This window comes from Lithobates pipiens, unplaced genomic scaffold, assembly GCF_037356315.1.
Source record: "Lithobates pipiens isolate NorthernLeopardFrog02 unplaced genomic scaffold, aLitPip1_a1.2 Scaffold_16, whole genome shotgun sequence".
In the NCBI taxonomy this organism is placed as follows: Eukaryota; Metazoa; Chordata; class Amphibia; order Anura; family Ranidae; genus Lithobates; species Lithobates pipiens.
The window spans coordinates 320,363,830-320,390,493 of record NW_027507748.1 but is presented as its reverse complement, the minus strand read 5'-3'; the positions used below and the strand labels follow the sequence as shown (position 1 = coordinate 320,390,493).

General features: G+C 39.4%; 1 protein-coding gene across 6 annotated transcripts in view; it reads left to right on the top strand.

The window, feature by feature from the left end:
* Nucleotides 1-25,897, top strand: part of THRAP3 (thyroid hormone receptor associated protein 3) — a 96,011-nt gene extending 70,114 nt beyond the window's left edge. For 3 of the 6 annotated variants that reach the window (XM_077481694.1, XM_077481695.1, XM_077481697.1), the window contains 9 exons: nt 1,214-2,065; nt 8,114-8,740; nt 10,163-10,335; nt 11,299-11,413; nt 11,969-12,053; nt 14,846-15,024; nt 17,280-17,469; nt 23,649-23,795; nt 25,182-25,897. In XM_077481694.1, coding sequence (XP_077337820.1) covers nt 1,214-2,065; nt 8,114-8,740; nt 10,163-10,335; nt 11,299-11,413; nt 11,969-12,053; nt 14,846-15,024; nt 17,280-17,469; nt 23,649-23,795; nt 25,182-25,394 — 2,581 coding nt within the window. In that variant the 3' untranslated portion in view covers nt 25,395-25,897. Of the gene's footprint in view, nt 1-1,213; nt 2,066-8,113; nt 8,741-10,162; nt 10,336-11,298; nt 11,414-11,968; nt 12,054-14,845; nt 15,025-17,279; nt 17,470-23,648; nt 23,796-25,076 lie in introns of all 6 variants that reach the window. The other 3 variants (XM_077481699.1, XM_077481698.1, XM_077481700.1) reach the window with 3 other exon arrangements.
* Nucleotides 25,898-26,664: the final 767 nt, after the last annotated feature.

The following is a 26,664-nucleotide window of genomic DNA, read 5'->3' as shown; positions in this document are numbered from 1 at the left end:
TGGCGGAACACCTGACTATGGCAAAATGGAAGATATACATTTCCTGTATAGACGCAATTAGTGCGTTTGCCCAATTTAATCTAATTGAGGGGTGTGTGCGTATATATATATATATATATATATATATATATATATATATATATATATATATATATATATATATATATATATATATATATTGCAGTCAGCACTTTCTGATCCCCGAGGATGCGCTAGAGCATGAAACGCATTGGCTTGAGTTTTGGGTGGTGATGTCACGCTGCCACATTTTCCACGTGTGACGGACACTTTTTATATCTGGCTCTGTTTGGGGAGCATCTATCCCATACAATCACTATATTCATGCACCCTGGACCGTGAGGATCTGCTCAGTGGAGCAGTTTAAAGGGACCGCTTCCATGAGAGGGCTGTTGTCCGGTCATCAACCCTGTTTTCGGGCCCACTAACAGGCCAGGTTTTATGTATTACCTTGGGGAGATGCAGACTAGAATACTGGAATCACTGAGCAGCAAATGATATCACCTGTGATTTAAGTTATCTTGCAAACCTGGCCTGTTAATGGGCCCTGAGGACAGGGTTGATGACCACTGGTCTGAGTGATTTAGAATTCATCACTGCTACATGTTCTGGTGAGTGGGGGGTGTTGGTGGCTTTGGCACAGTGGATTTTCATAGTGTAATTCTCGCATCTTGAATAAAGTTGGATGAATTTATGCACCATATGTTCAGGAATTGATGGACTCCTGCACCTTGATTTATGGACAATTGATTGGTCTCTTGTGTAATTTTTCACAGTTCTTGTGCATTCTGAGTTCTCTAGATTATATTTTTTCTTTTTGAAGTCTTTCCACTGATTAATACTTATTTTTATATGTTAAAATTTGTTTAGCACTACACCCATATATCTTTACATACGAAGAAAGATTGCTTTGATCCAAATTGACTAGATCCTCTACGAGGATGGATGGTTACTTATTAACTAAAACAGTTACCAGCTAATTAAAATATCTAGTTAGTGCAGTTAATTTCAGAAATTATTTTAAAATTAAAATTAACATATTTGTGTAGCTAGCATATTAGTTGTTTTACACCAAAATTGGGGCAGGGATGTATTTTCTCCTGACATTTAGTAAATGCTGTTGTGTGGAACTCCATTTTATTTCTCTAGTTTAACTGTACACTTTTTTTTTTTTTTTTTTTTTTTTCCTTTTTAGTTCTCGATCTCGCTCAAGATCTTATTCACCTGGGTATGGTAGAGAGAGAAATTATCCAAGAGTTTATCAAAATCGTGACTTCAGAGGGCATAACAGAGGTTATAGAAGACCATACTATTTCCGCAATCGTGGAAGAGGATTTTATCCACGGGGTCAGCATAATCGCGGTGGATATGTAAATTATCGCCCTAACTGGCAGAATTACAACCGCCAACAATATAGTCCCCGTAGGGGTCGGTCTCGTTCTCGCTCCCCAAAAAGGAGATCAATCTCTCCTAGGTCCAGGAGCCACTCAAGAAACTCAGACAAGTCATCCTCTGATCGCTCCAGGAGGTCTTCCTCCTCTAGGTCTTCCTCTAATCACAGTAGAGTGGAGACTAAACGTAAATCAAAAAAGGAGAAGAAGAGCCATTCAAAGAATCAAAGAAGCTCTGTCCAGGCAACAGATGATGACTCAAAGGAACAATCTGCATCGGTAGCTGATGATGATAAAACAGAAGGTGGCAAGACATGGCAGGATATGGAAGCTTATGATACAAGTCCTGTACGCCAGCACAGTTCTGAAGAACGTGCACCAACAGTTAAAAGCTCTGTGCAATCTGTAGTGGTGAGACGCTGCTCTCCCAGGCCAAGTCCAGGGCAAAAACCCAGTCCGTCTTCCCCCTCTGTATTACAGAGCGGTGGCACTTTCAGGTCATCATCTCGCCAGAGTCCTTTTGATCACAGCTTAAGCCCACCAAGAAAGAGTCCTATGACCAAGAGCCCACCCACAATGGGTTCGCTCTATGGAAGTCAAAAAGAAGAGGGCAGATCTGGAGAGTTGACTGCACCAATTGGCACTGGATATAAAAGGTATACTTCGTGGCATTATGATCACTCTTTTTAAGTATAGATCAATCTACACTTCTTACCTGCATTGAAAACTTTCATATATAATTTTATATGTGTAACTTTTTTCTATTGATTTTGTTTAGATGGCTTTGCTGTGCAATTTGATAATCCTAATATATATGTCCAATGGTATGCAAAACCAAAGACGTTAATGTCCATGTCTAGAAATATATCGGTTACATTTCGGAATGTGGTTACCCAAGAATCTAGTAGATGTCTCTTCCCTCTGATATTTTCTAAAGTTACATCTGCATGTCACCCAGATGCGTGTTAACTACTCCTACCCTCTACATAAGCTGAAATGTAAAACCAACATAAATCCCACTTAACCTTCTATGTTGTGCGCAGTTGCTTTTTGTTGTATATAATATAATATTTGGTCTACATAATCCTGTGCTTGCTGCACTCCATGATTTGACCATTTTTGTATTTTCCATATCTGGTTTCTCCTTGCATCAGTTAAAAGCTGAAACAGTTGCTACTTGAAGTAGGCGTTGTTCACATCTGTGTTTATAAAAAAAAAAAAAAAAAGCTTTTCAATGGTTTATAAAATTGCACAGTGCGGGTGCCTTATTGTAGGCCTAAACCATCTTTTTAGCGCATCAGAATGGGCAGCAATAAACGTTGCTTTATGGTTTATTACTAGGGATGACTGCATGCCATAACACAGGGATCTCCAAACTATGAGCTGTTGCGGAACTACACGTCCAATGAGGCATTGTAAATCTTTGACGTAGTTCCTGAACAACTGGAGGGTCATAGTTTTGAGACCCTTGCCATAACGGATTGCACTGTTATAAAGTTCCTGTTTTTACTGGTTCTGTAATGGGATCACCTCATGGGAATGGTGTTTTTTCAGATAAATGCATGCAACGGTACTCTTAGGGCCCATTCACATCAGCACTTGCAAAAACCTGTTATTCCTAACTTCTCCTTTCTATTTTCTGCTGGCTCAGCTCAAATTTGATCCATGGGTGTCCTGTTGTCCACCTGGTTCAACAAACTTAGGTCTGAAGATCAGAGGTGCTGTACAGAAAGTTGGCAGCTGAACAGTGGCAGTCACTGTTTAGGTATACTGTCGGCCATGGGAAGTTTAGTGGGGATGAAGAGGCGTTTGTGTTTTTTTTTTTTTTTTTTTTTTTTTTTTTTTTTTTTGCAACGTGTAAGTGCGCTGCAATGTGCATAAATGCAAGAACCAGAATAGTCGAGTAAAGTGTTTGTTAAACAGACACATCATACTTGTATGCTCTGTGCAATAGTTTTGCAGAGCAGCCTGATCCTTTTTTTTTTCTTTTTTTTTTTCCTTTGGTTTCCTGCCAACACTCCTGGGTCCTCCCTCCTAAGTGGCCGCATTGCAAGCCGGCTTGCTCCTGTTTTTCCATTGAGACACATGCACTTACACACCTGCTCCCCCCCTCACTAGCTGTAATTGACAGCAGCATGAGCCAATGGCTTCCACTGCTCTTTCTGAGCCAGTGAGGAGAAAGCAGTGATCCTATTTTAAAATGCAACACAACGCATAAATGCATGTTGGCACACGTGTTTAATGCAAACATTGCGCTGTGACTGGTCCCCTAAAGTCCTTTTATCTGTTAACTTGTTTTGGTCAATTCATACGTTAGGTCTACGTGATCGATCTCTCATTACAAGTTTCTTCGAACTTGTGTTAATGCATGAGCTTTAGTGAGTGCTGACAAGCCTTTGTGCACTCCTTTCTCGATGCTGTTCAGCATCTGAATACATTTTTTTTTTTTTTCTGATATTACAATCAGTAGCTTATAATGGAGTTGCTGTATGAGGTGATGTCACTGCAGAATGCTTGGGACATCTGTAGTAGGCTTTTGCCCACTGCTTTAAACTTTTGTGACATAGCCAATCACTGTGTTCATGCAGTGCTTCAGAGAGAAATATTTTTGACTGTTTTTGTCTAGGGGAAAGGAGAGCCGAGATACTCTCCCTCACCTAATCATCCGATCTTTCCATCACAAGACCAGTCCCTGCCACTCCTACCAAAGTCTGCCGCTGGACATGGGGGAGTGTGGTTTTCTAAAGGATCGGGTGAGGATAAGCTCTGTGTTCACCTTTAGCCAAAATGAGCCATTGACCCATGCAGTGCGGGCACATCGCACTGCATGGGGAACCCCCCCAACTCTTTTCCATTCTGCACTCCTGTAACCCGTGTTAAGCTGACAGCGGGCTGAAGCTGATGTTGCAGTGCCAGTTCACGCTGGGGCAAGATCGCGACAGTCAGAATTTGTCCACATGCCTGCACCGGCGCTCAGCCTCTGTGTGCCATTGACGGCCTGAACTGGCCGCTCCCAACCCCTTCACAGCACAGTGCTCTAGTGAGTGCGGGGGCGCCAAGTCGGTGACTGACAGTAACCAGCTCTCAGGTCACGGAGCTCTGAGAACTGGGCAATCAGCAGTGATCGTTTGGTTCTCAGCCTTAGAGCTGGAGGGGGGACAGATGCAGCATCAGACCGATGCTACTTCCACCTAGGTAAGTATTTTTTATTTTTATTTAAATTTCTCCCCAGGTTCACACTGACAGCAGGAATGGATTTGTGTGAGTTCAGCTGAACTTGCAAAATTTCATTCCTGCTGTCAGTCCTGACTTCGGGAGTGATTTTGGAGACATCTCTGCGGTTTGCTGAACAGATGTCTATGGAAATGACAGTTGCCAAAAGCAGTACAACAACTACTTTTGGGAATCTTTGTGGTGCCGCAATTCGGATGGTGCAGTTGCTGATTTGGCATGAGATTTGACATGTCAAATCTCTCCAGTGTCAACCTCGGCTAAGAGCTGATGAAGTACTAGTGGACATTGAAATATTAATTATAAATATTTATCTAGTCTTAGAAGGAAATGCTAAATGTGTGGCCTGTGTAAAATTCCCATGAGTGCAATAAAGTTTGTCCTAAAAGGTGTCTGTTTTCAGGAACTGTACCTAGATGTGAACATATCCTTATTGAGACTTGTAAGTAAATCCACGATTATGTTGGTTCTAGGGGGCAACATTCTCCCCCCAACAAAATCCTTGACTGTAGTTTTGGCCAGACTAACAAAAATGTTTTTCTTTTCCAAGTTTTTTTATATATATATTTTTGTTTTTATTTTATTTACAGTGTGCAGGCAATTTTTAAACCCTGTAGGAGACTCAGGAAATGTTCAAGTATTTTTTAGCCTGTTGAGGCTTTCTTTTCCAGTTTGTTTTTAAAGAGAATCGCTCCACTGCAGAGGAGAAAAAAAAAATCATGGTGTTAAATTCAGACCAAATAATATAAAAAGCACATTCAAAAATGCTGTTCTACCAAGTTCAGGTTGGTAAAGTGACTCGAGTAGCTTGGATGAAAGCATAAATTCTATTTAGGATCACGTTGTAGGTTTAGGACAAACCGTGGTAAGTAACTGGTTTTAACTGCGCACATATGGGTATTGTATGTGAATCATTGTTTCATCCTAAAGCATCAGCTCTACTGGGTGAGGTAGAATTTTGGTCACCACACTAACATAGAGGGTTCAATCAAAACCTTGCAAACCAAAATAATGATATGGAGTGTTATGGCCAGGATTTTTTTTCCCTCACTTTATACAGGAAAGACCTCGGTGGTTTAGTTGTGAAATGCATTACCACATGAGCGATCAATGACCAAATAAATTATGGAATTTATAATATGGACTGTTTAATGTTCTTGCATCTAATAAAATTACCGACGGGTAAAATGGAAATATTTTAATTCAGGAATTGAACCATCCCTTGCGGAGTCAAGATAACATCTTTTTTTTTTCCTCCTGTGAAGCAAAATTGGTAATGTTTGAAGTTAGTTGATATACACTGGAGTCTATTACATTGTTTTTTTTTTTTTGTTTTTTAACCTCCTTAAATACAACTAAAGGCTCCCATATGAAGATGTAAACAAGAACCAAGTCGAGTTGTTTTGTGATGGAAGTATAATGAAGTAAACAAATCCCTTTTTACCTTTACTGACTATGCCAGATCCTCCTTTGTGTCTCTGGTTTTAATGGTACCATCTGTTCTGCCAATCCAGAAAGCTGTTGTCCATCAGCATCTGGCCACAAGTCAAGTGACTGGCTTGTGGATCAGAAGCCACACTACCTGCAACATCTTTTTCATCCCACTGTAGTACAAGCAGTCAATGGCCTATATGAATGAAAAATTCTGCAGCTTCAACGTGTGTTTGGAACATAGCAGGGGGACTGTAAATGTAGATGAACTTGAATTTAAATTCTACAGCCCATATTTTTTTTATATTTTAGCCAAAGTTCCACTTTAATGTGTATTTTCACTCTTGCTGCCAAATTGCAATAACCTCTATAATATTCCACACCTAGCATTAAAAGAAAAAAAAATTAAATTGCAGCCTACCTATCAAGATGTTTCCTGCTTGCAGATCTCACTAATAGCTGTAAACTAGATTTGCACTCTGTCCTAAAAAAGTGTTACAGGTTTAAAAGCTTGCTTTCATTTTGTGTTGAGCACAATCGGCCTGCCCATAGAGGATTCAAATGTCAGCCAGTCTTTGCCAAACCAAGATTCGATCTCTTTATGGCTGGCTTAAGGCTTTCGTTTTGGGAAGACTAAGGCCCCTTTCACACGGACGGCTGTTCTGCCACAGTTAAAAGCATATAATTTGTTCTGTGAAATTAGACTCCAGGCACTGCGATCAGCTGCATTTGTACAGTGCAATTATATGCAGTTACGTTTAGCTGTGGTAGTAATTCCCATAGAAACCGCCCCCCCCTTTTTTATTTATTTATTTATTTTTTTTTTGGTCCCTTGAATCTACTCATGATGCATTTCGGTCCTCTGCATTTCAAGCCATCTATTTCCATCTATCTTTTTTTTTTCCCTCAAGCTGCTATCTGCAGGTGAAATAGTACACTGCGATAACCTGTGGTTATGTGCCGATAGCTGCGCTAAATTGCTCCTGGACGCAGTCAATTCTATTTTTTCTATCCGCACCAAACTGCATGTAACTAAATCGCAGCTAAACTCAGTGTGGGAATGAGGCCATAGGAAAGCATTGTGTGCTTTTAGCTGCGGTAGAAAACTATAAAATCCGCAGCTAAAAGCACTATCCTCCCGTGTGAAAGGGGCCTAACACGGAGCTTGTTCGGAAATGTTTGTAATTGGCTATGACACAAAAAAGTACCCTGTAGTAATGGGAACACGTAACGCACAGATACATTTTCATAAATTGGGCTGCAAAAGTGGAAATACACTTTAAGAAAATGTTGCAACAAATACCCTAACTCATACAGACGCCAAAATAAAATCCTTTGTTTTTTCATTGGCAGTTTGGGGCTACTTAAATGGTAGAACTTGCACACGTTAAAAAAACCATCCTTATCAAAAAGGCAATGCTTTGTCAAAAGAAAATCATGTGAGACATGTTTTGTGCGAGGTAGATTCTGCTTTAATAAAGTACACATGCACATGTAGAACTGCTGCTTTCATAGTATGTTCATTTGTAACTATTCTTTCCCCCAAGATTTACTTCATTTTGGTGTGTGTGAGCCCCCCCCAATATTCAACCTATTCTGTATTTTTTCCATTTTCCGATTCCATATGATGTTAGATCCGAGTGTGCTAGAGTTTCTATTTTTTGCTATTTCTGTGACATTTTTAACTAACTGCTTTTTTCTTTTTTATCCATCTGCAAATTTTGATTTGCTTCTTCCAATATCGTTAATACCTATTTAAGGTATTCTTTAATAACAATGTACAAGTGAGAGATTCTTCAATTTACAGTTTTAGATTTGGCTGCTTTAGTTGACAAAGTTGTGACTGTCAATAAAGAGAACTCGGTCAGATGCACACTGGAAGTGGTTGTGATGCGTGGACTTGCAACTGTTTCATGAACAGCTATGCTTACTGGAAGTAACTGAGAAGCTTTTGAATCATGTTTTATGTATGTTCTCTACTGTTTGTGTTTTTATACAGTGCTGTGTGGGCCAGACTATATTAATTATCCTTTCCTCTAAAGGTTTATGGAAGAACAGAAAAACAAGGCATCAGAACTAGAAAAAGAAAATGGGAAAGATAAACTGTCTAATTTGGAGAAAATGAAGGATCGTAGCAGTCCTACTGATTTCGCTATGAGCGAGCTGGAAAGGGCTTATAAAAAAAGCATATCCCCCAAGCGCTATAAGAAAGAGGATATGGAAAAATTAAAGTTGGCTGAATTGAGATACGCAAAGGAGGAACTTGAACAGGAGAAAAGGGGAAGAGCAAGGAAAGATTCTGATAGTGATTCAAAGAATCAAGACCCATATGACCCTGCAAAGTGGGAAGAGCTGTCTTTCATACCAAGCTCCAAAGATAAACGAAAGAAGTCTGAAGATACAGATGATGAAATATATATGGAAAAGTCTAAGAAAGAAGAGAGAGCCACAAAGTCTAGCCATAAAGGATTTCTACCTGAAAAAAACTTCAGAGTCACAAACTTTAAGGCTTCTAAAGAGAAAAGTGAATCCCCACCACCTAGAAAATCAGAAAGCAAAGAGAAGCTTTTATCCAAAGAAGATATGTCCTTCTCAAAATCGAATTTCTCAGTTAGTCGAGAAACTGGTCCTAGTCTCCGAATGGATTCCTTTGATGAAGATCTGGCACGGTACGCTAAGATTGATTTAAATATTGCTTACCGTGACATTAGGCAGCCAAAATGTGTTGGAAGGTTGGGGGCAGTTTGCTCAGTTGTGGTCTTTAGGGGTGTTAATAAGATTTTACTGTAAACTTTAAAATCTCTCGCAGCCAGTATGTGATTCTTTCTGTAGAAAGCAAAGAATTTCAAGAATTAAAAGTGGTGATTTTGGCTTGTAATGGTGCTCGTTATTCACTTAAAGCACAGGCCTCCAAGGATGCCTACTAACAAGTAATCAATATGAAGATGTTTTGGACACAAAATCCAGGAAGACTGGTCCTGGTATAGAAATTAAAACAAATGTTCCTTCATTGCTTTTGCATGGTTTCTCATTTGAGAGGTTGAGTTTTGCCCCAAAGCTATAGGTTACTCCTTTGCCTTTGATCACTTCTGAAAGGTCTGTGATGAGAGATCCTGGGCCTTGACCTTGTAACATGTAACCCATAGGCCACTTTCACACATGCCGACTGTTCAGGTACACCTGTCAGGTTGTTTGTTTTTTTTTTTTTGTTTTTTTGCGGACCTGAACAGACTCTCCTTGCAGGTCTGATGTCAGCGGTGACATGTCTGCTGACTTCCGATCCGCTGAATCCAGACAGATGGAAACCCTATTTTCCATCCGCACGGACTGGCAGAGACGGACCTGTCATCCGCTGGCTCAATGGCGCAATCCCTTCTGAGTAAGCGGAGTCTGTCAAAACCCTTGTGTGTAAGGGACCTAAATGTGCCACTCCCCCCCCCACCCCTCCTTTGTGGCGTTAGTGTTACTAAACCACAACAGTAAAATCAGTCTCTATTTGCAGTAAAGCATGCTTGTTATACTCATTGTGGAACCTAAGGGGTTAATCCTGTGCATTGGGTAAAAAGGCAGTTTGATTCTGTATGCACAGATCCTTCCACTGACTCCAGAACATGTCCGGATAAGACAGAGCCTTTGGCGTCAGGTTGCACATGCTCAGTTTGGTTTTTATTGCTGGAGGGTGGTTTTTTCCCCTCTTTAAGAGGGTGTATGTGATGAGTACAGGGCCCCTCAGCACTATACAAAGTCATGGGTCCTGCACCCTGATGGTACAGCTCAGTGCAGTATGAAAACTCATACAAACTTTAACAGGCACTGATGGAAGTCACAAGTCTGCTATATGCTGCTGAGAAAAGTTATTTAGCATTTTTTTTTCCTAAAACGATTGCAATTCCACGTCCTGTGTACAGTGAGAGACCAGATATAGTGAATGCATTGCCCCTGAACGTTCCTTTCAGAGTATCTTGTGCCATTTTATTAAGTTATTTGGTGTGTCTGCAAAAAATAAATAGCTTTGAAGAAATTGAGTATATAATCGTATAGAGTGGTACAAATATTCATTTTTTTCCCCCCCTCTCTTCCCTGGTTTGTAGTCCAACTGGAGTAATGGCTCATGAGAGGAAGCTGTCACGAGATCTTGTCCACAGCAATAAGAAGGATCAAGAGTTTAAGTCCATTTTTCAGCACATCCAGTCTGCACAGTCTCAGCGCAGTCCATCTGAGCTGTTTGCGCAGCATATTGTGACCATTGTCCATCATGTTAGAGGTAAGTTCTGTTTTTATTGTGGATAGGATGACCTGCATTAATCTGTAAAGAAAAATTCTCCCATTGACAGTTTAATGTTTAGCAGTTGCCTTTTTATCTTTAAATGCCAGAGAACAGCAAATAGAGGTTCTAAATTTACAGTACAGTTTAGGAGATATTCACTTTGCATGCAGCCCTGAATTTACGGCAGACACTACCGGACCTTGACAGGAATAAAACTCCGCTCATGTGCGGGAGTGACATCATTGCGGCTCCGGCCACTCTCAGCGCCGGAGCAGCTAACCTGGAAGACACGCCGAAGGCAAAATGCCAGCTCCCTCGGCATGGACCGAGATTAGATATCGACGTGTTCCAAGGTAAGTATTTCATAATGAGCTAGTGTGCACTGCATACTAGCTCATTATGCCTTTGCCTTACAGGTATTTATTTAAATTTTTTTTCCTGGGAGTATACAACTGCTCTAAAATTAGCATGCCAAAATGCATAGGATATACTCCTAAATTATATAAACGCAAAGTAATGGTTCATATAATTTAAATGTCCAAAGAAAGATGTGTGCAAGATGAGTACCTCTGAAAGTGCTTCTTTGTGGAAACCTATATGGTATGATCATTGCATTTTGTGTTGATTCCACCACCACTATGCACCAGAGCAAGGAGAAGAGTCAGACTGATAATTATGCCATCACGTGTAACTTCTATCCTGGTCCCCACAATAGATGGCTCAGTACTCGTCAGACATGTCTGGGCAGCTTGCAATCTATGATAAATAGCCCACTACACGGAGCCCCAAAATAGTATGATGGTGTAATATTTTATTGTACTCAAAAGCATGCAGCAATACAAATTCCACTTGCTTACGTGCACACACTTTTATGTTCTTTACACAAGTCAGCAATTGTAATCCAGACAGGACAGTTGATTTGTTTTTCTTTATTGCAAAGTAATGCTTTTATCTTTCCAGAACATAATTTTGGTCCAACAACGGTGACATTGAGTGAGCGTTTCTCCAGCTACCTAAAGAAAACAAAAGAGCAGGAGCCTTCATCAAAAACTCGAAAGAGTCCAGAAATTCACAGGTGCTTGTCATTGTCCTTTCCTGCCCATTCCCTAAAGAAGGGGAGCTTAGTCTCGCCTCACTTCATGTTTGACTCGCGCTACATGGACATCTAAGAATGCTTGCTGATAGTTCCACTGAATGAATAGTGTGATCACATTGTGCTTTCTGCAATAATTGTTAAAAATCAACGTGGTAGAAACTGGAATCGTTACTCTTCTTCAATGCAGAACAGCTATTCTATTAAGTGGGCTGCAAGCAGCAGTGAGATTTAGCATCTTAATTCACTGATCTGAAATTAACTTCTAATATGATATTCTCAATGGACTGAAACAAATTATTGATGTGAATGGGACAATATTCAATATGTTGAAAACACATCTGTGATTCCAAAAGCATCTTTTTATCTTCTGCAAAATCTTACTTTGGAGCCAAATGACAATTGGCTGGGCAACTTTTGTTCGGACGGTGCCTTAGCCAGGAATGTGTCTGTATTGTGCACTTTGCATGTATGTTTCATGAAATTCTACTTCCTATTTGCTTTAGTTTCTGATGCAGTATTTAATGTCTTCTGCAGGAGAATTGACATTTCTCCCAGTGCTTTTAGAAAACATGGATTTATGCAGGAGGAGGCAAAACACACAAAAGAAGGCAGCCACAAGGTAAGGAAGTGCTCTAGTAACAAATTGGCATTGTGGACTAAAAGATCTAAGTAGGTGTTTTCTTTCTATAAGCCATACTTCTCTCTTGCTCTCTACTTAAGTTTGTGTTTTTCTTTTAAGGATGTGAAATAATTCTAAAAAAAAAACTGCAAAAATGTTAAATTTTTAATAAAACAAAATCTATATATCAACAACCTTTATGAAGTGGTTTAGGATATGGTAAAAAATGAAATCACTCCAAAGTCTATTGTGATTGAACTTGAAAAAGAGGAAATTTGGATCCAAAATCTCCAATGATGAGCAAAGTGACCCTAATGTATTTTTGAGGTTCTGCTTGTAAGTATCTTACTCTATTGTATACAAGACTCGCTGTGTTCTTAAAAGCCAATTGCATGTCTTGGAAGATGGGAATTCTATCTTCAGTGTTCAGTTGTTTTGCTTTGGCAAACATTGCCAAGAGTTAGTTGGTATGCATACCATATATACCAAAAGAATGCTTAGTGCTGTTCATTCTTCTAAAACATCTATGAAATTAAATGGGGTTTTTGTCCACAGGATTATACTTCTACATTTACTGTTGCCGACATATTTCTATTGCTTTTCTGATTTGTTACGACTTCTAGGTATGTAAGCATTGTCAGTACCTTTTAGAGGTATTTTGGCAGGCAGTGGTCTTAGGCAGGCTATACATGTAGCAGGTTTTCTTTAATCTCCCTTCAACACTGTGACAGGCAAGTCCCTCCTGCCAAACCATTGTGTTCTCCTGGTGGGGTAAGCCGCCCCAGTGGGAAGAAGACTGATTGTTGCTAGCTAGTGGCTATATCAGCCGCTAGCAATTATAGTATGTACATTCAGCCTACCCTTATGTGGTTCAATTCTTGTCCGGTTCCTGCTGAACTAGCCGAGATTTGAGCTGTCTATGGCCGGCCTTAGAATGCAGGCAACTGGCACTTGTGCACACAAATGAAAAACTCCCCCAGATTCTAAAGATGCCAAAATGCCAGGCTGCTGTAACGCACAAATCGGGATCTTGCTTCGGTCTCGAGCTAGCCAGCCCTTTTACTGGAGGTTTCTAATGGTTTCCATTTCCAAAACTGCATCCATTGTGATGGGTTGATAGACATGATGGGGGGGGGGGGTCAGTTTTCAACACTGCTCAGCCAGCAGTTCAGCACACTTGGGAATCTATATAAATCATGCGAGTATATGTACTTGCATTTATAGATGTTTGCATTGTAATGCTGCAGCCTGCTGTTAGTACCCAATCCCAGGTCTGATTCGTTTTATTTTTATGCTTTACTTTTTATAAAGAATAATATGGATATTTGCAGATTGGTAGCCCTAAAGAGACCCTGTCGCCAAATTAAAAAGCCCCTTTCCTTCTTGTCCATCATAGCCTTCTTTTCTGAGAATATCTTTCATTTATGCTGATCTAGCATCTCCACTCCTCACCTTCCTTCCATAACCATTTATGTAGCTGTTGAAAAATTAGTAAAGGGGTATACTATAGTGTGTCGCTTGAGTGGCAGCTCAGTGTCTGCTAGAGCCGCTGACTATCCCATCCAAGACAATGGTGCCCAGCAGTAGTCTTAGACCTTTTGGGTGTCTACATAGGTATATAAAATGCAATAAACCCACATATAATCTTATAGGAAGATTTGTTGTGAAAACAGCTGGTGACGGGGTCTTTTTAATCAGATTTGTTGGGCCATGCTTTGCCGTACCCACTGTAGCAACAGTGAAAGCTTAAGGTTATTTTTTTTCATATTACGACTTTTATAGTGCAGAAACAACTGCTGTGCCTTGGGGTGAGCCTCTGAATTTTTATATGGGTGTTAGTGGTGTACATAAGTGCAACTAGAAACCAGCTGCTAAATGGTTGCTTACTTTTAAAATGGTTCTATATCCACTGTTATAGAGCAACAGTTTTGAAATGTATAACAGATTACTGTAATATAAGACTCAGTCTACCGGTTTGTCATAATTATTTTCAGCCATTTTGCTGTTAGTTTTAATTTTTATTATACATTTTGTGACAGATGAAGTAGTTCTAGCTTAGTGAGTCTAATGTGTCTCTTATCACTTGCAAATATTTACAGTTTTAAAGAGAATAATGTATCTGTATGCATTCATAGGATCAGTGCTGGGAAGACCAGATATTTTTTGGTTCTAAGAATTGATTCTAGGTCTATCTTTAGTAATAAAAGATGTAAGACTTCATGCGCACTGAGCTTAAAAAAAAAAAAAACACGAGTTTAGTAGAGTAGCATTTTTTTATGCTAGAAACCTCCAATCAAAAACGCAAACCTGAATGTTTTTTTTTTTTTTTTTTTTATGTGGTGTTGATTTTTATGAAGCTAGGTTTGGGGTAAAACTATCTGTATATTTAAGGTATAAACACAGTTATTAGTAAATTAAGTTGAGATACTTGTTTTATGATGCATACATTTCTCAGAAATTGTTAATGGTATGACTAATGTAATTAATAATTCAGTTCTGTGTGTATGTATGTGTGCTTTAAAAATTCCCCTCAGCTCTTAAATATAAAAAAGTGTGTATGTGTGTGTATATGTGTGTGTATGTGTGTATATATATATATATATATATATATATATATATATATATATATATATATATATATATATATATATATATATATATATATATATATATATATATATATATATATATATATATATATATACACACATATACACATATAAATTATTTGTTTTGCTGTATATGCTTTAGTTTCTTAAGGCACAGTTTCATTTGCTTCTTTGCCACTCTAGGGGGAAGGTAAATACAGAGAGGAGCCTTCTGATCTGCGGCAGGATATTGAGCGCCGCAAAAAACATAAGGACAAGCGTGACCATTCCAGGGACTCTGGAGACTCTCGTGATTCAAGTCGGTCCAGGGAGAGGTCACCTGAAAAACCAGAGAAGACAAGGAAGTCCTCAAAAAAACACAAGTACGTGAGACTAAATGTTAATTATTAGAAATTATACTTTGTTCTCCATGGTGGGCTGCCACCATGTCAGAGGATGTGCTGCATCTGCCAAAATGTATGGGACTCAGAGGTATGTTTTCTTGGTATACCCATGAAAATGTACTGCAATGCATAAATGTTTTTGATGTGCTGCAACAGCAGCTTCTCTGAATGCATAGATGTAAATTGACCCTTATATTTGACAACTTCTCAGAAGAATATAGTTGCTACAACATTTTTTTTTTTTAATGCAGTAAGAAAATAATGTAAGCTGTGGCAGAGAATGTTTAGTTATTTTTAGTGAATTGAGGCTTTATACCAAAATATCAACATGTAATAGCACTGATGTTTTATATATTGCAGAAGTGTCTTGGGAACACATTCTAGTGTCAATGACTGTAATCATGTTATGATGAAATCTCTCCGTTGCATGGGTGTTTATGGTACAGAAAACACTTTCAGTTTGTTCTCCCATGTTTTATGATACAAAAACCTGTTTCAGTTTTTTTCCCCGGAGTATGTTTTAGTGCTGTTCTGTGCCATGAACCTGGTTTGAAAGTAGTAACAGGCAGCTTCTCTGAGAATAGAGACAGTTGCTTTATTCTGTGAATTTAATTTTAAGGGGAATGTTCTACAAAGAATAAACAGTGGTTGTCCTAGAATGTGGTTACTGTGCTAATTTGGGCGTCTATGGTCACCACATGTTGACTACAATTAATACAGTACATGGTGTGTATGGGGGTGTGCATAAATGTATGGTGTCTTAATGGGAATCACACCAGAGAACCTTGATGCATCTTTGATGTGGTCTTTCAAGCTTGTAGTACACAGTTCCCAAAATAGTAATTTGTGACTACTGCATGTTAGAGGTACAGTAGCCACAGATCACCTTTAAGCGGTAATAGCCCCAAAACTAATGTAAAATATTGAAGCTACCAGTCAGATGTAGCTGCATAGTTTTTTTTTTTCTTTAGTCTTTTTTTTTTTTTTTTTCCTCCTCAGTTTTCACCTGGCCGGTAACCTGTGTTAGAGTGCCCCTACTCTGGATTAAGGAGCACAGGGAGGACCTTTTGGACAGCAGAATTGTCAGTCTGAGGGGAGGAAAGTGTTAGATGTACTAGTAGAGTTTAATACTCTAGCAAATTGACCCCAAACTATAGATCACACTTTATAATTAGTTACAGCAAACTTTTTTTTTTTAATACCTTTTTTTTTTAAAGTGGAGTTCCACCCAAAAATGTAACTTCCGCTTTAAGTGCTGGTGACTCCCTGACATGCCACATTTGGCATGTCATTTTTTTGGGAGAGGAGCGGGTACCCTGTTTTTAGCGGCACCCAGCTCCCACTTCCTCCCCTGGCGCCAGAAGGAAGATCATCTCTCCACCTCCCTCCCTCTATTCACAGCGTGGCTCACGCATGCATAGTGTGCTCCCGGCTGTGAGTCCACAACTGGGTGCCCATAGTTGGAATGCTAGCGCAGCGTGGAGGAGGGGGTGAGGAATAAGGATTCGTGTGAACCCATCGCTGGACTGTGGGATAGGTGAGTGTCCAATTATTAAGACAGCAGCTGTGCTTGTGTAGCTGCTGACTTTTAAATGGGTGGAACTCCGCTTTAAGATAAATATTTTACATGCATAAATAAAAGCTGATAATTCTAAGCACCCCCTGCCACTGTTTAATGGCTGGTCTCACCCCTGTAAACTTATATATTCTGCTGGAGGGCATAAATACTGACTGGATCACCAGGTGAAAAGGAAAAAATGCCTAATAAAGAAAACTAATACAGCAATCACATCTAAGAAGTGGTAAGCTACAATAAATTAAATGTTTGCTTTTTGGTTTAATACTGCTTTAGGCTTATACACTTTTATCCAAAATGATTTATTATAGGCCATCTTTCTAGAGACCTATATCTGTTGATTTGATCTGATCAAGGAGTCACTAGTTGGCTTTGTGTAAAATGTATAGGCGTTTTCCACATGCATTATTCATATAATAATTATTTCACCATGCCACATGGCAACATGATTGGCAGTACCTATGATGGAAAAAACTGTTTTACTTGTTCACAAGTATGCCTTGAGTGAAAATAACACACCGTAGTATTCATGCTATTAGAGAATACTTTTATATATAGTTGGATACTTGTGGAATATCTGTAAATCTTAGTTTCATGACACATATAAACTTTTCTTTTTTCTTTTTCCATTTTTTTTTTTTTTTTTTTTTTTTAACAGGAAGCACAGGAAAGTGCGGGAGCGTTCTCGTTCTTCTTCTTCTTCCTCACGTTCTTCCCATTCCATGCGAGCACCACCAGCAACAGAAGAATTCCCTCATGATAGCGAGGAAAAAGAGGAAAGCTCTGCACGTTTAGGAAACAAGGATTTCCAAGGAAGCAGTGACAGAGGACGAGCAAGAGGAACTTTTGTAAGCTATTAATAGCATCCGGAGCAGTGAAATACCTAGACTGCATTGGAAAATGCAGAATACTGCATAAATATAATGGCTCTTGATTTATTTTTTATAGTTGGTATTCTGCAACAACGTTCAATAGGCTTTTTTAATCACTTGAGCTCCAGAAGCTTTTACCCCATTATTTTTATTTTTTTTGCTATTCTGCACTGCACTACTTTAACTGGTAGTTGCGCGGTCCAGCCACAGTATGCAAATATAACTTTTATAGCATTTTTTAAATGGAGCTTTCTTTTGGTGGCGTTTGATCACCGCTGAGTTTATTCTTTTTCTTTAAATGCAAAAAAGACCAAACATTTTGAAGGAAAAAATATTTTCTACTTTGTTATGATACATATCCAATAAAATTATCAAAACATCAAACGCCTTCATACATTTAGGCCAAAATGTATTCTACATGTCTTGGGATTTTTATTTATTTTTTTTTTTTTTTACCAAAGTGTATGTTAATTGGTTTGTGTGAAAGTTATAGCGTCTACGAACTATGTTATATAGATTTCAAAATTGATCATTTCTGATGTACTGACAGTCAATTTTTTTTTTTTTTGAGGCTTTTAAAATGCCAGACCAGTAGAAATACCTCCCAAATGACCCATTTTTGGAAAATTAGTCTGAGATATTAAGCGGCTTGTCAAGTTTTTTGAGGTTGTAATTTTTTTTGCTTCTTGGAGAATGAAGACATTTATTTACATACGGTCACCAGTGCGGTACACCATCGTCATAATTATAATTTCAATTGATTTATTTTTACTTTTTATTTTTTTTGAACCGTATGGTTTACAGTTTTTGCAGAAGCGGCACACAGCATTCGATCAGCGCATTCGTTTAATGTCTGCAGCAGTGCTGATCTGTGTGTTGTGGTGGGGGTGGGCCTAGAGTCCCTGCTGTCAGAATACAATATCGCAGCGAGAAAGATCTCAGCTTGCTTTTTCTTTTTCTTTTTTTTTCTTTTTTTTTTTTTTTTTTGTTGTTCTACCCACTGCTTGAATTCCCAATATTCCTATATCCCAATCTGGAAACAGTTGAGTTTGTTATGGAAATGAGTAACAACATCTGTGTTATTACTGGAACTTAATGGCTTATTCACATGTAATGGTTGGGGTGTGGCAAAAGCCGTGGTTGAGCTGCACTTTTGCCTTCCCCAACTACTACCCATTTTAGCTGTGCTTTGTAGCACAACACCTGCCTAACACAAGCCATTCAAGTGAATGGAGCCGCTTTGCAAACACCCTGTAACATGCGCCGCCTCAGAAGCTGTCGCATAGTCTCTGAAAAGTGATCTGAATGCGGATTGCAGTTGGCACTGCTAGTATGAACTATTAGTAAATTAGCAAAGTGCTGTTCTAGAAGTGATGGGAAATAGCAATTTTGCCCTTCCCATATTGGTGTCTGAGGTGGGTTTAAAGGAATCAAAAAGCCCCCATGTAGCAAGCAACACAGTAGAACCCGCCTTAAAACTGAATGTATTTGCAAGTCTGTTTCATCACAGATCCAGATTATTTCTCATTTCATACAGTCTGTCACTTTATGCTGTATTGCGGCCAACTGCACATTCAGTTCGCGTTTGGGCTAGTTAAGTCATTACTGCAGTATAAGGAAACCTTGGCTTTTGTGGAGTAGGGCTTATGGACTGACAACAGTATGAGCAAACACTATGGTCATGTGCGGTAAACCTCCCTACTTATTATGGAACACGGCAAGGTCTACCTACAATGCATGTAATTGCAGGTCTAACTTCAGTCACAGATCCAAAAAATAGGGGCTTTTTATCACTCCTAATAGGCTAGTGGGTGGAACCATGCAAATCCTTTAGCCCACCTAACCATAACATGTCTGGTTGTTCTGTTGTCTACCCTTTTAAAATGCTCACAATTCCAAAAAAAAGTTGGGACACTGTAAAATCTACATAAAAACAGAATGCAATGATTTGCAAATTCTCATAAACCCATATTTTATTCGAAATTAGAAAAACTATCAATTGTTTTAAAACGGTAGTAGACCATGCCAAGTAAAAAAAATCCCTTGCAAGGCAAAGGCATAATGTGCTAGTATGCATTGCATACTAGCACATTATGAAATATTTACCTTGGGACTAAGCCCTCCATTGGCATGCATACAGGGCTTCCGTCTATCCCCCTGGCCTTCCTTCTGGGTTTGCGAGCGCATGCACCAGTGACATCACTGGCTCCATCCAGTGTGAATATCTCCTAAATGCCACAAGTTTAGGGTATATTCACTGCACCTACAGGTAAGCCTTAACATAGGCTTACCTGTAGGGACAATTTAAAAAAGTTTACTACCGCTTTAACTCAGAGTACCAGTACCATATTAAGAAAAAAAATAGTTGTTTCGAGATTGCCGGCAGCAGCATGTCTCAAAAAAAAAAAAAAAAGTTGGGACAGAGCCACAATTACAACGGTGTAGCACCCTCCATTTAAAAAAAAAAATATTTATTTGAGGATTGCAGCATCCAACAAGCTTTATAGACAACGGCGATGGAAACTGTACTACTTGAAGCACACAAATCATTGACCAGAAACAAAGCGACCTGGCCGATATACAAAATAATAACCGGCTTTCCTAAGGGGACCCAACATATATGCCAGATGCAACCCAGCACAACAAAGTGGACATGGATTAAAACCCAGACCTCAAAGATATGACAACTGTTTGGTCGTTTGTTCCCTAACATGGAATGTTCCAGTAGGTATCCTATCTCACATCTAAAAAACGGGGCAAAGGAGTAGTAAACTGCAGAACTGGGAGCGGACTAGGGGGAGAGAAGGGATGGGAGTCCAAGACAGGAACTTGGCAACCAACAGGACTCATCTTGAAGTGGTTCTGCACCTAAAAAAAAAATATTAAAAGCCAGCAGCTACTAATATTGCAGCTGCTGACTTTTAATAAAATCACACTTACCTGTCCCAGGGTCCAGCGATGTCAGCGGCAGATGTCAGGGAATCGGGAAGTGAAGCATGGCGGCTTCACTGCCCGGTTCCCTACTGCGCATGCACGTCTCTTCAGATCCCCCGCTGTGTCTTGGGAACTGTTTGTTTCCCAGAACACAACAGGGGGCGGGGCGTCTCTGGCAGTCTGCCCGGAAGTGGGTGCAGATACCTGGATTATCCAGGTAACTGCACCCACCTCCCCCCTGAAAGGTGCAGATTGTGGCACCGGAGGGGGGGGAGGGATCAGATTAGCGGAACTTCCCCTTTAGGGTGAAGAACCGCTTTAAGGAGAGCCTTACCCTCCTCAGAATACATAAACCTGTTCCAAAGGACCCAGGTTTTTCTCCTACAATGGTGTGTGTTTTAATTTGAGCAAAAAGCACAAGGTCCTCCATCTGGTTCAGCTCTTCTACCCTGTTGAGCACGAGCCCAATGGAGGGAGGTTGTGGATCTTTCCACGGGAGCAAAATGCATAATTTAAGAAGATGGCGCACAATTGATTTCCTATACGGTTTTTTAGTTGAAATATCCGCGACCTATAGAAAGTAAAAGGAAGGATCCTCTGGGGTCCGATAGTAAACTTTTGTGGTATTCTGCGCACTTCCTTCCAGAAGCAGTCAGGTCTCCTGCTGGACCAAAAGATGGGCAACAGCATCCTCCATTCCTCTGGAAAAATATTTGTGAAGAACAGATGGGGTACGATTCCACCTGGTAAAGATCTTGAAGTTGTTTTCCTGTATTCTTGTACAGATGAATGCTTTAACGGCAAAGAGTCTTTTGATACTCTGTTGAAGTTCTGCCCAAGTCAGTCTCTCACTTACGGAGATGAGGCAAGGTGAGGTCATCCGATGATGAAACTAACAGGATACATTTTGGCTAGGGTGCGAGGTAGGGTACATTGTGCAGTATAGAATTCTTCAAAGGTAGTCAAGACGCCAATAGTTGCTTGGCAGAGGAAGAGAGCTGAAGAAGTGTTGAAGTTGAAACACTTTCCAGAAGTCTAAGCCACAGGGCCCTGTCAGGGCTATTATCCCCTCTAATTTCTACAATACTCTGTAGACCTCTGGGAACTGAGGAGACCAGTTGGAGTTTTGTGAGAGCAATGTTGTCTCATTCTTGCCTGATATAGTATTCTGACTGCTCCACAGTCCTGGGTCTGCCTTGTCATATATTCAGTTTCAAGATGTGCCATATACCAGCGACCAGCAGAAAGTTTTGAAGTAAACGTATCCTTTAAATGAGATTTGGCCTAGAGAAGATGGCAGCGTTTTCTGGTTCATGTTCAGATATGGCTGCTCCTTTGTATGATAGAGCTTTACCTTGTATATTTGGATGGCACGGTGAACTGTGTTCAGTCAGTGGGTTTTTTTTTTGGAAGTATTCCTGAACCCATGCAGTGATGTCCATCACAGAAACATGCCTGTTTTTTAATGTGCCTGAAGATCATGGGCATCCAGCATTGCGTTTCAGCCTGTTCCCCTTACATTGAGATTTCTTCAGATTCCTTGAGTCTTTTGATATGTACTGTAGATGATATTCTTAAAGCTTTGCAATTTTACGTTATATTATAGGAATATTATGAAATTATTCAACAAATTTTAGTTGCAGTTTTTTACAGATTGGTGACCCTTTTTACTTCTGAGACACTCTGACCCTCTAAGATGCTTTTTTATTTTTGTTATACCCAATCACATTACTGACCTGATTGCCAACCTAATTGGTTGCAAAATGTTTTTTCATCTCTTGTTTGTACTGCTTACTTTTCCAACTTTTAGTTGTCCTGTCCCAACTGTTTTGAGACATGTTGCTGCCATCAATTTCAAAATGACTTCCTTATACATTTTCTTTTATACTGTAAACCCCTAGTTCTGGCTGTACAGTTGGCCACCAAGGTATAATTTGCAGGGCCCCATCCACTATCCTAAAATAGGGGGAAAAAAGTACTTTATTTTTTTTGGATTTGTTTCCTTAGTATCAGAAAATCGCATATAACCTAAATTATAGGGTAGTTTGTACTGAGTATTTTATTTTTCTTTCATTGTAAGAACTGCAGCTGAATATGTATGCAGAGATGCAGGTGGCATGGCCCTAGTTTCCTTAACCCAGACACATGTACAAGAAAAACTATTCTATTCTGCATGAGGAACATGGAAAAACTGAGTGCTGTGTAGAGATACAGAAATCTGTATGTCTACTATATACTGCAATGTTTCTTTAGGGATGGATATATTGAAATCCGTTTTTTACTTTTGTTAAAGCGGATCTGCACACGAATTTTTTTTTTTTTTTTTTTGTACAGTTTAAAATTACTATCTTTCTAAAGTCAGACTCGCTTTTAGCGTTCCTTTCCGATATCCAGGTCAGTTTTTCTGTCAAATCGTCATTTATAAAAATAATGCACATCAGTTCATCTTGCTTGTGAGTATTTGAAGCCCACAAGCAATCACTTCCTTGTTCCCTTACAGTAGATGTACCAGCATTCCTTGCTGGTTCCCGCGCATGCTTATTGGTAACTGCGCTGAGCGATGTAAACCTCTTTGTTGCCATCACAAGGGGTGGCGTCTTAGGAAGTTTCCTCCCCCATTGTGATGTGAAGCGTCACATCAGTTGAAATCCCGCGAGATTTCGCGGCAGCTCTCCGCACTGACTCCTGGGATGAATGACACGGGATCCCAGGAGACAGTGCGGCAGGGACAGGAAATGATGCGGATACCCGCAAAATCCCCGCTCACAGCCGCAACCACATAAAGGGAATATACACAAGGCCACCGATCTAAAGGTACGCAAAAAAAAAGTCCATTGAGCTCTCTGGGCTAGATTTGGAAACAAGTGAGCTTAACTAGGAAAATTGTGTGCAGAACCGCTTTAATGTCTCCAGAAAAGGAGTGAATTTAGGGGTCCCTTTTTTTTTTTTTCTGTGCAATTACACAACTCTAGGTTTTATTCCAAAACTCACTGTTGTGCTTCAGTTGATGGAAGGTGCTGTACTAACATTCTCAGTTTGCCTTGTAGAAACAACTGTTGGCTTGTGTTAATGCAGTTATGATTAAAAAAAGTTTGCATCTCTTAGCATTATGCTTACACACCAGTACATTGAATTCTTTGTGCGTTAGCGTGCTCTTTCAGTTTAATTGACGGTGACATTTGTTTTCTATGTGAATTTAAAATTGGAATCTGTCCCCACAGCAATACAGGGCCAGAGGGACAAGACCTTGGGGCAGAGGTGCATTTCCAGGAAATAACAATAACAACAATAATGATTTCCAGAAACGAAACAACCGGGAAGAGGAATGGGATCCAGAGTATACACCCAAAAGCAAAAAGTACTACCTGGTAAGTATGCTTCCAATAGTTTTGGTAGTTGAATTGGTGCACTTCTAACCACTTCCAGACCAGCCACTGCAGTTTTCCTATGACAGGTTGGCTCGGCTGGGCAAATAAATGTTGCCTTATGTCGCTTGGCCTTTTGCCCACTAGGGGCGCACGCATCGGCAGCATGTGCCCGGTGGGCGCAATGACCGTCGGGCAGCCACGATCTCTCGTGACAGGGACACAATCAGGATCTGTGTGTGTAAACACACAAACCCCTTCCCTGCCAGTGACATGTATACAGTAATCTGTCCATTTTTATAGTACTGATCGCTGTATAATTGTCAATGGACCCAAAAATGTGTCCAGTGTGTCCGCCGCAATATCGCAGTCCTGATAAAAAATCGCAGCTCATCACCATTACTAGTAAAAAATAATAATGAAAATGCCATACATCTATCCCCTATTTTGTAGACGCTATAACTTTTGCACAAACCAATGAATATACGCTTACTGCGATTTTTGTTTTTTACCAAAAATATGTAGAATACATATCGGCCTAAACTGAGGAAACAATGTGTGTTTGTTTTTTTTTTTGTTTCTTTCTTTTTTTTTTTTTTTTTTTTTTTTTTAAGTGGGATGTTTATTACAGCAAAGTACAAAATATTGTGTTTTTTTTTGTTTTTTTCCCACCAAAATTGTTGCTCTTCTTTTTTTATAGCACAAAAAATAAATGCAGAGGTGATCAAATGCCACCAAAAGAAAGCTCTATTTGTGGAAAAAATACATCAATTTTGTTTGGGTTCAGCGTCGCATGACCGCGCAATTGTCAAAGCGACGCAGTGCCGTATCGTAAAAAATGGCCTGGTCATTGAGCAGCCAAATCTTCGGAGGCTGAAGTGGTTAAGCAGGCTGGATTATGTATATTCAAGAACATTTCATGGGATCTGTGCCTGGGGACAGGGAGCTATGTGACAGAAGCCTTTGATTTCTATTTGGTTTGTCTCCTTTGCTCTTATTTGATAAGTGCTACCTGGAAGATGGACTTTTGTTTAGCATCTTTACCTAAACTGTCACTTTAGACTATAGTAGTTTTTAGTGGTTATTACATGGTCGTCCTACTTATTTCCTTTAGCATTCAACACTCAGATACTGTCTAATACTAATGGGCACAGAACTGGTTACAAAATTTACAGAATATTTAGTAATTTTGTTTTATGGAAGGTAATTTTGCACATGTTAAACAGCTTAGGATAAAAGGTCATGTTCCCATTTTGCGTGTTATAGCAGCATGTTCATTTTCAGGTGCGGTGGTAAACAAAAGACCAGTGCATAATGTGGAGTCGCCCATACATTACAGTGACAATCAGTATCCCGACACCGTCTTGATCCATTCTCATCTCTCTGCAGCATGATGACCGGGAAGGGGAAAACGAGGACAAATGGGTGAATCGTGGGAGAGGCCGTGCCAGTTTCCCTCGCGGAAGGGGCAGATTCTTATTTCGAAAGCCTGGTACCAGCCCCAAGTGGGCCCATGACAAGTTCAGCGGGGAGGAGGGAGAAATAGAGGAAGACGAGAGTGGAGCAGAAAAAGATGAGAAAGGCAGCTTGCAAATGGATTAGCCAGATTTCAGATTCTAACATTGGACTCTTTCCTACAACCCTTTACATAGGATATTGTGATCTGCTGATATTTTTCCACTTAATCAAATAGTTCTCTATTGACTTGATTTTATATTTTTCACTCATTTGATTTGTATTTTTTTTTTTTGGTTTTATTCATATGTTATGTCAATTTTGGTGAATAATATAAATTTAAGGGATACTGTAGGCCTGGACCTTGACACATTTCCACTACCTGCCCTGTGTATGCATACATTTTGATCTTTTATGAAACCTAAATCGGATATTTGTGTGTAACTTTAACATGCCATCAACAAAGCAACGTCATGTATCATTTTGTTATATTGGAATTCCTGTAAAGAATTTGTTTTGTTTTTTTAATTACCTGTACCTGTTTTAAGCTTGCTTAATACATAGTTACCACAATTATGGTACCTTTTTAGAGAAATATTTTGAGTCTTTTCCTTAAAAACGTTGAAATAAACGTATATGGGTACAAACAATTGTTTAGTGTTTTTTTTTTTTTTGTCTGAAATTTTTTAATTATACATAACAAGTTAGTTACTCTGTTCTTTAGAAATGGGTACAAAATGAAATGTTCTACTTTTTGGCATGTACAGTGACCACCTAAAGTACGTTCATAAAACACTCATCTTCCCATATCAAATACATGACGAATAAAATATAAATTTGAGTGTGCAACTAGCATTTTCATAAGGTCAGCAATAACAATCTGTTTCTCTCATGACAGATTTCCTTTATGCAACCTACTAGTAGAGGTGTACACAGACTTTAGATGTGCTAAGCCTTGAGCCTAGATATGTAGAGGACCTTGATTTAAGAGTTTTTTTGAACCACTGACAAAAATGTGAACAGGTGCTAACCCTACATCTGCTTCTACACAAAAAAGGTGTAAAAGTATGTACAGTAAGTAAATTAAAAAAGTTAAGAAATGATATGCAGAAGTATACCATGTAGAAAAAATTGCAGTAAATACAAAATCTACAGTAATCAAGCAAGGTGCTGATTGGAGACCAGCACAATACATAGATACAGTCTTAATATATAAAGGAAGATCTACAACTCTCTAAAATAAAAGGATACATTATTAGCTCAGTAAATACCCGGTTTCCCCGAAAAGACCTAGCGTGATTGTCGGTGGTGGCTGCAATATGAGCCCTACCCTGTTTCCCCAAAAATAAGCCCTACCCTGAAAATAAAACTTAAAAGGACTTTAACTAGGGCTTATTTGGGGGTAGGCTTATATTGC